At 33.5% G+C, this 15264-nt stretch overlaps 1 protein-coding gene across 1 annotated transcript in view; it reads right to left on the bottom strand.

The window, feature by feature from the left end:
* The window catches only part of LRPPRC (leucine rich pentatricopeptide repeat containing), a 90748-nt gene that overhangs the window by 10621 nt on the left and 64863 nt on the right, over positions 1-15264 (bottom strand). Inside the window, exons 28-32 of the mRNA XM_039887280.1 lie at positions 14735-14877; positions 14491-14599; positions 10889-11015; positions 4996-5084; positions 648-852 (exon numbers count right to left, since the gene is read on the bottom strand). Coding sequence (XP_039743214.1) covers positions 648-852; positions 4996-5084; positions 10889-11015; positions 14491-14599; positions 14735-14877 — 673 coding nt within the window. The remainder of the gene's footprint in view (positions 1-647; positions 853-4995; positions 5085-10888; positions 11016-14490; positions 14600-14734; positions 14878-15264) is intronic.

Genomic DNA, 15264 nt, shown 5'->3' with positions numbered 1-15264 from the left:
TAACTACTAAAGAACATTTTTTCTAAAGGCACGAAGACGGTCAAGTCCATAATTATTCCCAGGAATCTTTAATTTGAACAAAATACTTTGCTTGGGAGGTTAATAGAAATCAAGTTCTTATTTACTTCTACAGTGATGATTCTCAACAAGGAATCTAGAGAAGGTGGTAAGAGAATCATCCCTAAATTCCTCCCTTTTTGTGGGTATGTGTTGACAGGGGTGGACAGGTAGGAGGAGAAGAAAATGGAAACATTTTTAACATGCTTGCTGAGCCCCCTCTTTTCTCTTCTAGTGGAATGTTACCCTCAGGTGTTGCTGACAACCAATGAACTCATTTTTCACTTGTTAATAGTGTTACAAGGGCCTGGTGTGTATGAATGAGAGGGGAAATCTACCACAGAGCAAAATCTACACATTGGAAAAATTTGATAAATGTTCTTTCTTCTAAAATTTATTTTAAAGCTAAAACACATTTTGTAACATATAATAAATTATTTCCTCATAGTTAGGGAATAATCAGCAACTGGCATCTTGATTTCCTCTGCAGTTGATGTGGTTTCTAATAGTTTTAAAAAATATTTTGAAGTGGTATTTGAGATAACGCTCCTTCCAGTATTCAATGGAGGAAAAGGCTAGAAAATACTCACTTCTTTATTTGTGCCAAAGCAATGTTATTGATGAAAACCATATGTGAAAGTCCAATTGAATCTTTGAGTCCATTTACCATCTTCTGAATCGCACGTATGCTTTCTGTATCACCCTTCAAGGCACATGCCTGAATCAGGCGGGTCACTGCTACCCTAGAAGGTGTCTGCTTCAGATCCAAGGCCGTTTTTAGCGTTGTTAGAGCCTCTACAACAGAAGAGCAGGAGACAGTTTCTCTTCTATGAACTGTACTGACTTTAATGCATTTTGAAAACCAGCTTTTAAATATGAGCTCCAAATGGCTATACACAAAAAGCTATGAATAATTTATTCTAGATTACAGGAAATATTAATACTTTATAAGAAACCTAAAAAAAAATAATTTATTTGAATATAAGATATCAGAGACCAGAGAAATTTCTTCTACCACAGGGAAAATACGAATACAAATACAAATGTTAAGATATCAGAGACCAGAGAAATTTCTTCTATCACAGGGAAAATACAAAAAATACAAAAATCACAGGATGTGGATACCATTCAGGGATAAATTTAGTGATTAATTTCAAAGAAGTTGACAAGTTCAAGAAATATAAATAAGAATTTTAAAAATGGAAGAGTTGCCAAAAATATGTGATTTTTACCCACATTCATACTATCCCAGATTTTATTACACTCAAAGATGATATTTCAAAATCTTCTAATTTCCAAAGATTCTTTCATGAAAAGTATGTCTTTTTCTAGTCCAAATAACATTGATCACAAAGGAGCAGCCGAAATGGAACTTTCAACTTTTATGTAATTAAATACCTTGTAGCTATCTTCTTGCACTCATTTTTCAAAGAAAATAAAGCTCATTAGAGTCCCATGGATACAGCCGTAGGAGTTTTTTTGTTGTTGTTTTTGGGGGGTTTGTTTGTTTTTTAAGCATCATACTTACAAGTACCTGATTATGGATAAATATGGAATATCCTTTTCATTTACTGACTCATGTACGAGTGTAGCAAAATCATTATATTAAATAAAGTGGTAGACTGGAGGGAAAATGTAATACTTAGCATAACAATCACCACTACCACTACCAAAGAAAACTTCATGGGTTTATAGCAATTAAAGCTATGTAACCTAGACAAAACTAAGACTCTCAAAGCAGCTTTCTATTAAATAAGAACAGCCTATCTTTTACAGAAGAATGGGAAAAGGGTAATAATTAAACAGTCTATTAAAAGACATAATGAATTCGGTGTTTATTATGGAATAAACAATTTATAATTACTCCAAATCTACAATCTAAACCAGTGAATCTCAAATAGGAAACAGAGAAAATAGGTAGTTTAAAAGGCATATTCAATAAAATTTTAAATACATAGTAACATAAAAAACAAAATGTTATTAATATAATTTTAATAATATAATCTATAGAAAATAAGCTTGATAAAATCTCAACTGGTGGTCATACACAGATAATCAACTTCAGAATATTCTTTTTTTAACAAAGTAAAACTTTATTTGGAAATGTATCTCTTTAGATGAATGGGGCTATTATTTTTTATTTGTTGCTGGTTCTTGCATGACTATTACTAACTGCTGAAATGAAAAAGGTTCGGGGAAATTCACAGTAACACAAAATATCAGGCCGCCAGTAAGTGCGGGTTTACATGAAGTGCTGCAACGATCACTGTTAAGTAGGCACTGTGTACTGTACAATCAACTTTCTATTCTGGTAGAAGTAATTAACAAGTGGAGAAGTGGCTGACAGTGCCAGAAAGGATATTCATTACTAAGTAAAAAACAAACACCATTTTTAAGTGTCCACTGATTTTTTTCTTTTTGGTAAAATGCAAGGAAATGTTTATCCTGTGAATAACAGATGTTCAAGAAAACACAAAACATTTTTTGCTATAAATGTAATGCTGGGATGTCAGAAATAATATAAACGTTTTCATATTTAATTCCTTGAAATCATGTAAAATACCCAAGAAAATTTTTATAATCAAGAATAATGTCAGCTAGGGAGGATCTTTTCACTAGTGGATCAAAAAAACAACAAATAAAATAATGATGGTGATGATAGTAACTAGCATTTATTGAGCTTTTACTATATTTGTTGAACATATATGTCATGCCAGGCACAGTAATAAGCAACTATACTCACAACTACCCTTCTGAAGTAGTACCAATTTTATAGGCAAAGAATGGAGGTACAGAGTTTAAATAATTTACCCAAGGTCATGCTAGACACTAACCCAAGAATCTAACCACCCCAGAGTCTGCTTCTATGGGTGCATGTGTGTGAATGAGAGAGTGGAAGGTAAAGAATAGATTATATTATGTCTATGCAAAGGAAGCATGGAACCTTAGAACCTAAATCATATTCCCAAAAAGGACCTGCCTTCTGTATAGTTTATGATTTAAGAGACATCAAAAACAGTAAGCATCCATACCCGCCCACCCTGTGTCCTTTTCATAGTCACCTAATTTACTAGTAATACTGATTATACTGCAAAGGTGCCATGTATCAGCTATTAATATTCCAGAACAGTATTAGCTTATAAAATTAGATTAAAATTGAATTGGCTTTATTTTTCTTCCTGCATTGGATGGGATTGAGAAAAAGAAACCTGGAGAAGGGGACTTAAAACTTGGGAGCTCTAGTCAGCCATGGAGCAAAGTAAGGAGATGTGGATAGTGCCAAAACCATTCTCATTCGTGCCGATGATCATTTTATTCTAGGTCAGCCTGTGGAGAGGCATCGGAGGTGGCATGTAGGGATGGAGGTGGTAGTGGGGGAACAGTGGGCTCATCGTTCCTGCTCTCAGCCAACCTCCAGTTAAAATGAATAGCTGAGAACAGATGTGAAAATTAATCATAAAGTTTCTTGTAGTTTCCACAGCGTACCTAACATAAATAAAGGGCAATAATCAAGTGAAACAAATTGAATTCAGATTCAGCTCAAAAATCAACCCCTTGAAATTAAAAAGTGTTTTGTTCTTATCTCCATATCTCAGATATATAAGCTATTTATGAATGAGCTTATTTATATGTGGAACAAGTTTGATTTTTCTATGTTTTAAAATTGTTTATCATTTCTACATAAAATATCGATTTGACAGAAAGCCTTTTTTTTATTAAAAATAAAATGAAAGCTTTTAAAGTTTTAATAACAAGCCTTACATCACTCAAGTATGACTTAAGGCTGTCCAAAAAAAACCAAACTGTCTATACAGGCTGGCCCTGCCTGTGGAATGCTAAGGTGAAAATTTTGCAATGGAGAAATCATCACTTATATACGCCGTCCTAATCAATTAGGAAGACATCTAAAGACCAGTACATTTAGGTATTACAAGCAACGTTAAAGCTGCATAATCAGACAGCAATTTTCTCTGAGGGATGTGAAATTATTTTATAAACATGCAAGTAAGGAATAACACCATTATTACAGACTGAGGAAGACATATGATAACATTTAAAAGTTAAAGAGCTTTTTCAATCTTCCTTAAAGATTTCCTAAGTGGGTTTTGTTGTACTGGCAAAAGTGTGGTGTTACTGTACTAAAATTCAAATTCAAAAACTAAACATGAAAAGGTGCTTACCTAAATTTAAGAGATTCAACATTTTCCCCCTCGGGAGCTCATTCATAAGACTGTCAGATCCAAACCCATCCCTCTGCAAACCCATGAACAGCCTCCACCAAACAAATGGCCCCCATTTCAGTCCTCCCAAAAGTCATCTCCACATCTTTCTGGTGGTATCCTCTTAATTTAAAAACTTCAAATTCCAAACTCCAAACAAACACCATATTTTATTGCTGTTGGTATTACAAACTATTAAAAAAAGTATTAGATTAAGTCTTAAAAATCAATATTATAATCATTTGGTGCACAAATCTGTACATTTAACACTCAATTTAACTCATTTGCTATCTCATACACAACCAACACAATATGCAAGAAACAACTGCTGGGAATTGTTTCAGATGCTCTAAAGTATGTTAATTTCCAAAGCAAAATGCCTTGTACTGTGAATTTTAACGCACTTGAAAGCCTGTACTTTCTCTCATTCTGGAACACAAATTTTGCATGTCTGAAGAGCTGTGATTCATCTTAAGAAAACCCATCTTGTGTTAAATGGAATGGAAACTGGACTAAGTGGTCAAATGACAAGTACATTCATATTCAAGCTGTATTATAAATGCATGTACAGTAATTTACGTCTCTCAGCTACCACAAAAGGCTCTTGATAAGCAGGTAATTTGCTAAATGGACTCCTTTATCCAAGTATTCGAAGGGCGTTACAAGAAAAATCTGCAGAGGCATTAATGTGACGTAAAGGTCAAGCATTGTGACATACCTTTCAAATAATCCCGCCTAACTTGCGTTATGATGAGGAGGCTGTTGGCAGCATCGTTCAGTGTGAAGCCCTTGATGTGGGTCTCAGCGCTAAAAGAAGCAGACATTTAGAAAGGAATTACTGACATGCTTCTGATACGATAATAAATGGTTGAGCACCAAGGTGAAATTATAAAAACTACTGTTCGTATGTTAAAAATATTGCTGCAAAATATCGACCTGGAGACAGCTTTTGTGTTATCCTGTCAATGGTTATAGAAGGATAATTTTTTTTTGCATTCTGACAGATGACAAAGTTGGAAATGAGCAACAAAAGAAACAAAGTACAAGATTTTTTTTAAACAATCGGTTCAGATTCTTGAATGCTGACATATTAGATGACTAAAATAACTGCATGCCCTGCATTGTTCTGCTGTATCCTAAGCTGGATACTTTTTCCTCTTTTTTCTACATTCACCATAATTATAAAATGTAAAACTATTCTTTCGGCAACAAAAATGAACATTTATTTTCAGCACTGCATATTTTAAATATAAACTAAAGCATATTACTAACACCATATCATTTGGTTGATTAATTTTCAAATTTCTGTCATCTAGATACATACAGTTTTTAAAGGTGAACATGCTGCAGAACTAAAACCATTGTTACATTAAATTAAAATTTCACACAACAATCTTGTCCTGCCCTTGAATCTAAAACATTCCTCGCCCCCGCCCAAAAAAACGCACCTTTTTAAAACTCAGGAGCAAAAAATTGCTTTACTTATGACCAAAACCTACATGATTAAAAACAAAACAAAACACCTTAGCCAGAGATAATTTGTTTGCTACACTGTTTGCACATCTCCTGTGATGAAATTTCAGCATCCTTAATGCCCCTGGGGTTCATCTCCCGATTAGGAAATCTCCACAGGTCAAAAGAAGCAAAAGCAATTGCTGCCATTTGCCTTAATCAAGCTCAGGGATGATCTTGCTGCCAACAACCTCGGCCTGACTACATGAACATCTAAGCTGGGCAGATTTCAAGAACAGCAGGGTCACTGCTAAATTATTCTCATCAATCCCAGGAAAATCCTCCAAAGACACGGTGATGCGCCCATCCTCTCAGTCACTTCCAGCTTCTGAGGTTCACTCCTTGCATTTCCCTCGCCCGCTTCCCCCAACAGAATTTTCTTATCCCCCACCTATCCCCTTAATCCCACCAAAACACCCATTGCTCAGTTTGACTTTTTTCCTTTGTCCCATCTGTCAAAGCTCTTAAGTCAACAACTCGTGCATGAGACTATAAACTGCATAAAATAAAGGATTTGCTTTCTCAGTCTTTAGCATGATTAAATAAACAGTAAACACTATTAAAATTAAGCTCACTTTTTATGTCCAATACTACATGTATTATACCATATTTATCTGAAAATATTACCTAAAATTTATTAAAACCATGAGGTAACAAAATTTCTTTTAAGTGGCATCAAGTGTGAATCACAAAACCCTTCTGAAACCTCAAAACAGAACATTTTCTTTCGTATCTCAACAAGCTGCCTATTCCATACAAATATGAAAGTAAAACAGAAAGAAGTCTCTCCAGCTCTATTATGTACTGAATATATATATTTTCTATATATTATATAGAAACTGATCAATTACATTCAAAGTATACGCCAAACTGGCAAAAGGAGAAAAACTAGAAAAAGTTTCTAATAGAGATTTTTGTGCTAGATTCATTCATTCAATATGATAAAAGTAGTTTACTTCTGACGCATGATTCTGATCCTTCCTTTTGAAAAAATATCTTTTCCAGGGCTGTCAAATCAAACTTCCTGTGATGATGGGAATTTTTTTTATCCATGTTGTCTAACAAGGCAGCCACTGTGGCTATATGCGACACAGGAATGGAAATTTTATTTCTATTTAATTTAATAAATTTAAATTTAAATAAGCATATATGGCTATTGGACTGAACAACACAGAATTCTAGACATTTTCTTTTCATTTTTAGAACTGCCAAATAAAGGAAAAAAACTACTGATAATGGATATCAGTCTTTTAATTTACGATCAACTGCAAAAATTAATCTGTCTTAACCGAAGATGATAGTATCACAGGGAGAGTTTCACATTAGAGATTTCACAGCAATGACTGGTCTGTGGATTATACTTACATAACACGCACAGAGGATAGTAGCTGGTGATTATAATTTATCTTACTTTGGATAACAAAAACTGGCCAATCCAGTAAAAACCATCAGTGGTTGATTGTGCATTATTTCCTAGATAGAATGAAATAAAAGCTGGTAGGGACAAAAGAAAACAAAGTGCTATTCTCAAAAGATAAAGCGGAGCTGCTGCTGTGTGATTCTCAAATTTCCTAATACAGTTTAGTGTTATCAGAGATTTAAAATAATAATGTATATCCCTTACTGATCTTTGAATAAGCAGTTCCTCTCCCTTGAAAGAATTTCATTGTACCTAAATTTTTATTTTGAAACATGAAGAAATGTAATTCTAACTAAAAATGGAAGAGAGTTGGTTTCTTTAAAATTTTTTTAAAGGCAGCTGTTACTGTTACTTTTGAGGTTCCATTCCTTGTTGGGTAGGTTAAATGGCCCTGTTAATAAAATTGAAGTAATCTCGTCAGAGATCAAGTGAATCTGCAAAACATTAGAGACAGCAAAGGTGTAGCAAAAACGAAGACTGTACCTTTTAGTTCCTAGGAAAAATCATAGCTCTAAAGACTGAACAAGTGGCATCGTGCAGGTAATTATAGAACAGACAGCTATTCTCAGACCAAGAGCAATAGCACCAGGATCACAGCAGGAAGCACTGCTTCTTGCTACAGTGGCTCATTTGGTTACACTATATTATAATAAAGATGCCTATAAAACAAAGCAACAATTCTTTTCTACTCTGATCATGGATACAGATCTGGAAGTGGGAGAGATAACATGGACTCATGTTGGCAATGAACCAGGAAATGAATCCAGAGAAGTCACATGACATTATTCTGGTATATAGTTAATTAGCTGGAAAACTGGAACTACAATCTACTCTTCTGAATTCAAGAGTTATTTTCAAAAGTATTCACTGCAGATCTAACCCAAGATACAATTCTTCATAGTCGGATATAACATTTTATTGGTTTAATGGAAAAGACATGCATCCAATCCCCAGGTTGGATGGTGCTTCTGGACATTCTAAGACTTTCTATCTTGGATTCTCTTGGGCCCACACAGCTACATGGGGAAAACGGCTACGTAACACTCCTGGAAGGATAACAAAGCTGAGATAACAGTGCCTTCAAGAGAACAGAAAGGCTTCATGATGATCTAGAGAGGAAGGGAAAAAAGATAAACATACATTTTATAGGCTGTGGACATGAGGTAAAATAGAAGGGCTATCTTCTTGGTCAGCAGTTTGTACTTGTTTGGTCAAGATTCACAAACATAGTAAGAAAGATGTTTTATGTTACATACCAGTGCAGAGATGCACATATAACTGAAATAAAACTTTCACAAAATAATATCTTTACTACATAACATGTTTTGATATTGCCCATTCTATTTCATTTTTTAAAAAGTTGATTCTGTCCCACGAAATAGATTCTATGACCCACTAACGGGTTACAACTACAGTTTGAAACACTACTCTAGATGAGTGGTCTTCAATGGAAGCACACTGTGTAAATGCTTTCGGGTGAGGCAAAAAAGTTTAAAACTCTACTTTTAAATCTTATCCTCTGAAAAATATTTATTTTTTGAGCATTTTATAATATATTTACAAGTGAGACATTAGTACAATTCATCAGTACAATTAGTAAGGGTATGCCATCAAAATGTTTAAGGCATACAATTCTTGAATCACCTGGGTGTTCAGTAAAATGCAGATTCCTGGACCCCATAGCAGATCAGCTCAAACAAAACCTTTGGAGGAAGCTGTGGGGAATCTTTTTATTCTACAGGAATGTGAGGCTCACCTTTCTAGAACAAACCCAATTAAAATTTAAAAAATTATAGTCTGTAATTTAGGGAAGTATTTCAGAGGTCTTTGGGACCAGCCTCGAGATTAAAGGTTTTTTAAAAAGTTTTCCTTCTTTGCTTCTATCCTCTCACTTAATCATAGCCAATTCTCAACACAAAATGCTTCATTTTCCTGTCTCCTCTTACTCCCAAACCATTGTTGCTTCAGAACACCTTTGATTATTATGGCTACATAGTGTTGGAAGAGAGAATTTAGATAATTTCCTGAGGAAAGTAATTTTAGGAAAAAACCCACACCTCCTTGATGACTTCAATGATTACAGATGAGAGGATGCTGTTCACTGTCAAATTTTCCAAGTCACTAATTCAGGATGCACTAAGTATTTTAAAGATAGGTAATTTATTTAATTAGCGACTGACTAAAAAGAAATGAGACACGGAATACATTAAATATGTGAAATCTTAATGTGATTGTCCTATATCAAAACACACAAATGATTCAAGATCATAGATATATATGGTATGTGTATACATATATATCCATATTTATTGTACATGTGTATCTATATGAAGATGTATTTCCACAGACAGGTACAGTCATACACATTTTTCAAACTGTACTAAAACATCAACAGTAAATATGGCTCTATGGTGCTTAACTTTAATGTGACACTAGTATTAACACCAGGTTTTCCAGCAAATTGCAAGAATGGCAAACATCCATTTTCTATTCAGGATTGTAATATCCCCAAAATGCTGAGACTTAAAAAATTTGAAGGCCAAAAAATTAGCCCAGAGAGATTATTTCAGAACTCACAATATACTATGAAAAGGTTGATCTTTGCCATTGAAAATAAAGCTACTGACTCAACAGGACAGGTCTATGTTCTAGAGCAGCAGTCCCCAACCTCTTTGGCACCAGGGACTGATGCTTCTATGAGAATTTAAGGCCTGATAATCTGAGGTGGAGCTGAGGTGGTGATGCTAGCGCTAGGGAGCGGCTCCAAATACAGATAAGCTTCGCTCGCTCACCCTCTGCTCACATCCTGCTGTGTGGCCCGGTTCCTGTTCTTAAGAGGCCACGGACCAGAACCAGTCTCTGGTCCGAGAGTTGGGAACCCCTGTTCTAGAGTAGGTGACCTTGATCTACTTCTTTCTAGGGCCCTTTCTGATTAATAACTCAACTTATCCATGGGGATAAGATAACAGCGTTAGTTAATTAACATATTAGGTAAGAAAACTTTATTCTTGTTCTGACTGACAAAGTATTTTACTCTAGGGAAGTAGCCAGAGATAAAACCACTACCACCACCGACACTGACACCGACACCAACACCACCACCACCAGATTTTTTAAAAATCCAAATTAAACAAAAACACAACAGAAGGGAGAAAAAGTGTTGAATATAAAATGTGTTGAGTACCTATATTTTCTCTACTTCACTCTATCTTCTTCAATACCTAGAATAAATCTTTCATGTAAATACTATCATTATGTAAAAGAAAAATTAAGACTCAAAGATGAGGATAATTTTCTCAAGGTCATAGAGCTTTCAGTAAGATTCAAACCCTTGCCCAAGTTTTTGATGTCTTCATTAGATCAAGCTGCTCTCACCACGAAAGGTACACATATCTAGCTGCTGAACAAGAAACATAATAAAAATTATTTTTCTGTATATGGGCATCATAAATGAGTTTCAAGATTATGTAAGGTAAATAAAAGGTATTGCACTATGCAGGGCAGTAGAGGTTATATATTTTAAAGCTTAAAAAACTCTATAAAATTAAAAAACCATGTCATATGATTTTTACAGGTAGTTGAGGAAACTCAAGCAACTGCTCCTACAATAACATATCATTAGAAAATTCCTTAATGATAAGTGATAAGTGAGAGCTTTAATAAATGGACTAATACTTACAAATCTTTCACTTGCATTGCTTGTGGAAAGCTATCCTTCGTCAACAGTAATTTAATAAGACTGCTGTATGTTTCACTGTTAAACACAACATTCTGCTTTTGTGCTTTCAGGAAAGTATCATATGCATCTGTGGGGATAAAAGCAAAACAAAAACAAAAACAAAAAACAAGATTATATCATTCTGAAATGGCAAAGAGGGAAAAAATTCTAAAACAAAACCCTAAACTCACATATTTGTTTCTTTTAAAACTTATCCACTATACCACTCTGTAGAGACACACACATTGACTGAGCAAGCAGATGTTGTCACTCTTCTAATCTTTAAAATACAAAGTGATATATTTGGAAACTACTACTTAATCCAAATGGATGGTACCTGAAAGAGCTTCCTTCAAAAATTATTTTTCATATTAGCTTTCTAAACTCAGTAAATTATTTTCCTCCAAATAAATATGAGAAATAGCTCTTCTGAATTTGTCAAAAAATTACACTAGTTTCAAAACAAATTGCAAAATGTGTGTTGTGTGTTAAAGTCCAAATAAACCAGAGGTATAATTTAGACTGAGGGGCGCAAAAGATTCATTTTAAAGCAATCTTTAATCTATAAGTGGGTGGTTACGATGGTTAACATTTCCACACAATAGCATTAAAGTGAATATAGCCTATAATTCTAAAATTAGGAGATCAAATTATTTGGCTACGACAGGACTTATACAAAAACATACAATTTTCAAATATACAGATATCTAACAAGTAAACTAAGCAACATTTGTTTGACTGATTAACAGTTTTATTTCACTTGTTCACAATAACTGTCAGTGAATGAAAAGATGTTACCAAAAGAGAAGTAACTACACTTTTCAGTCACTTACTTTTCTGAAATAAAATTGCCTGGCTATAAACATCCAACTGAAACTACAATCCTCCACTCTCTGGTATGTATAAACAAATCACAGTAAAGATAGGGCATAACTGAACTATCACGTATGACCTTCTGTGGATATAAAGCTCACTGTAAGGAAAGACAGAACACACAACTAGGAATGAACATGCTATTAATGCTCAGAAGAAAATTTGAGAGGTTCCTGAAAAAGCAGAAACTTTTCTTATATTTATAAGTTAGGGAAGTTTGCATTGGCCCTTCAATTAACTGAAGTGACATCAAAAACTTAGTTATCTTTTTGAACTAAATTCACAGAAAACAAGAGAGAAAAAGTATGACATTAATATTTGTATCTTAACTAAAAAGAACAGAATCTATCATTCAGTACATAAGCTAAGAAGTTATGATGTAATGAAATTATTGTCTACTTCTCAACATATAATAGTTTAGTGTGCTGAATGAAAATAAATAAGTACAATTTGAATATTTAAAATCAAATAATCTAGAAAATCTTAATAGCTGTTTTCTAAAAATTGTAGTCTTCACACGATATTGGTATGGCTATGTTTCTTATTTTCTAGTAGCTTAAAAAAAAAAGCAATAATTGTAATGCACCAAACTCATTCACCACAGGTTTGAGTCTGGCGTGAAAGTCACGCTATCCCTGTAAGTATACTAAACTACCAGAAATTTGATAAAATGTTAATGTAAGCATTCACTATCCACAGTGTTCATACTTTGTTAAGGATTCAAATCCTGAGATATACACAAAAGTAACTAAAAGCTCTGAAAAAATTAACAGGATGAAACCAATTAGATAAATTTAAATTGTTATTAAAATATTAAAATTAGAATAGAGATATACCTCTACATTTATAATAAATACATTATATTTAATTAGTTAAATGTTTTTACTTAAAACAGCCATTTAAAAAAAAGTATTATGTGAAAGAGTTTTAGACTCTTTAAACAGAAACTATATACTAATCATTTCAGTCAAATCAAAACTCCACTAGAATATTTAAATAGTATTGATAATGATAATTAATTTTACATTTAGGTTTAACAGATACATGGTGAGACTTAAGGATGTAGAGACTGAGTATGCAGCAATGGCTAATGAATAAAAAGTTACTCTGCATGACTGAGAAAGCATAAGAGCTTACCTTATTCTTATTTCATACGCTTTATCTCAGTGTCACATAATTTCTAGTTAAGTCAAGAAATTAAGAGGTTCAATAAGTTTCTAAATTGATTCCTTTCTACGGAAAAGAGCTAAAAACTGTCAGTATAAAAATGAATAAAAATCTGTTGCATAATGGTTTAATTATCATAAAACTTACTTGAAAATCCACACAAAAACTGAAGGACTTAAAGGTAATGGGACTGTTCTATGGAGAAAAATTAACAAGAATAAAGGAAACAATGGTAATGTATGATTTCGGGGGAGTACAACAAAGTCTTAGTGAAAATATTTAGAATACAATTGGCAAGGGTTTAAGATGGTCAGAAACCTTTTCACGTTATCATAACTAAGGTAGGCATGCCTTCAGGAAAGTTTACCACTAAAGAAAGGAAAGAAAAGCAAGGAACAGGGTTCATGTTCTGCCTCCAACCCTGAGATACAGTAATCCCCCTCATCTGAGGTTTTGCTTCCTGCAGTCCAAAAATATTAAATGGAAAATTCCAGAAATAAACAATTAATAAATTTTAAACTGCACACTGTTCTGAATAGTGTGATGAAATCTCACACTGTCCTGCTCAGGATGTGAATCGTCCTTTTGTCCAGCGTACCCATGTTGTATATACTACCCACTTATTAGTCACCTAGTAGCCATTTGCGTTATCAGATTGACGTCTGTCACGGTATTACAGTGCTTATGCCCAAATAACCCTTATTTTACTTAATGATGTCAAATTCACATAACTTTTATTACAGCATATTATTATGATTGTTCTATGTTATTATTAGTTATTGTTGTCAATCTCTTATTGTGCCTAATTTGTAAATTAGACTTTATTAAAGCTATGGATGTATAGGAAAAAACATCGTATATATGTTGTCTGTGGTTTCAGGCATCCAGTGGGTGTCTTGGAACGTATCCCCCACAGATACATGAGGGACTACTATACTGCTTGATCACTTCGACACACACTAATATGGTGGTTAATGCCCTAATCATTTTTTCCTTCGAATAAAAGCAAAATATATATTTGCCCTCCCCCCAAAAAAATTCATGGTAATGCTATTTTTCAAAGTATAATTTTTGATAAACTGTATACCTATTTTGGTATTTTAAAAAATTTCAAATGTACAGAAAATATAAAGAATAGTATAATAAACCCCTTCACAGATCTATAACCTATATCTAATAATTACTTTTAATATTTTGCCATTTACTTTATCTTGGTTCTTTAAGTATTTTAAAATAAATTATAGAAACACAGATTTTTTTTTCACCCCTTAATATTTCATTATAGATCCCAAAATTTAAGGACATTTTTCCATAAATCATAATATCATTATAGTATCGAATAAAAATGAGAGCAATTTCTTAATTACCCACTCTTCAGTCAATATTTAAATTTTCCCAATTGCCCCCAACTGTCTGTTAATTTAAAAAATAAAATAATTAATATGTACAATTTAAGTTCCATCTTTATCCTAGAGCACTTCTAATTTGTTGGGCTATTAGAAGACCCCAGTGTACATACTGACCTCTGCTTTTCTTCCACTGGCAGGCACGCAATAGATCTTTCTCGATATTAGTTTCTACATGTGAGGGAGCTGAAGAATTCAGGGAATGTTTTTCTTCCTCAATCCACAACTTGAAAAAAAAATTATTCAGTTAAACAAAAACTGGTAAATACAGTGATCAGTTCAGTATAAAACTGGGCTAGTCTATGACCTAAAGTTATACTGGCAACAAAATCTGCTATGCTTACAAATAAAAACAAATTACCTCAGGTACATCAAACGGAACCTCCTGATTATTGTTTCTAAGGATTTCTGCTAATAATCTTAATGTCTTTCCACGAGGAATAATATTTTCTTCTTGCATTTTATTCCAGACAGCATCAGCTCTTTGCCAGTCGCCATTTACTTCTGTAAAATTTGATTAAACAGAAATTAATGAAATTACTAAGTAGAACTTATGAAAATATTTAGAACTTTTTCTTATTTGATGTTGGAAAAAGAATTATTCCAAATATTGCCTCCAAGGAAAGGAACAGAGTGACTGTGAACCAAAGGTAAAATGACCTTCTGTGTATCTTTTGAATTTGAAACCACAGAAATACCTTACCTATTAAAAAGTGAAAGAAAACAAAAAGACCTTGCACTTTGTTAAACACTTTGAAAATTATGTTGATAAAAATTTGTCGTTTTAAAGTAACTGAGAAACTGCCTGCTGCTGAAATCAGACTAAGTATGACAGGAAGTTTATTGGAAAAAGGCAGACTGTTTCATATTGAAAAACAGAGTCCCTTTTAA

The sequence above is a fragment of the Pteropus medius genome, unplaced genomic scaffold, assembly GCF_902729225.1.
Source record: "Pteropus medius unplaced genomic scaffold, Ma_sr-lr_union100, whole genome shotgun sequence".
Classification (NCBI taxonomy): domain Eukaryota; kingdom Metazoa; phylum Chordata; class Mammalia; order Chiroptera; family Pteropodidae; genus Pteropus; species Pteropus medius.
The sequence above is the reverse complement of the archived record's forward strand: the minus strand, read 5'-3'. Positions and strand labels throughout refer to the sequence as shown.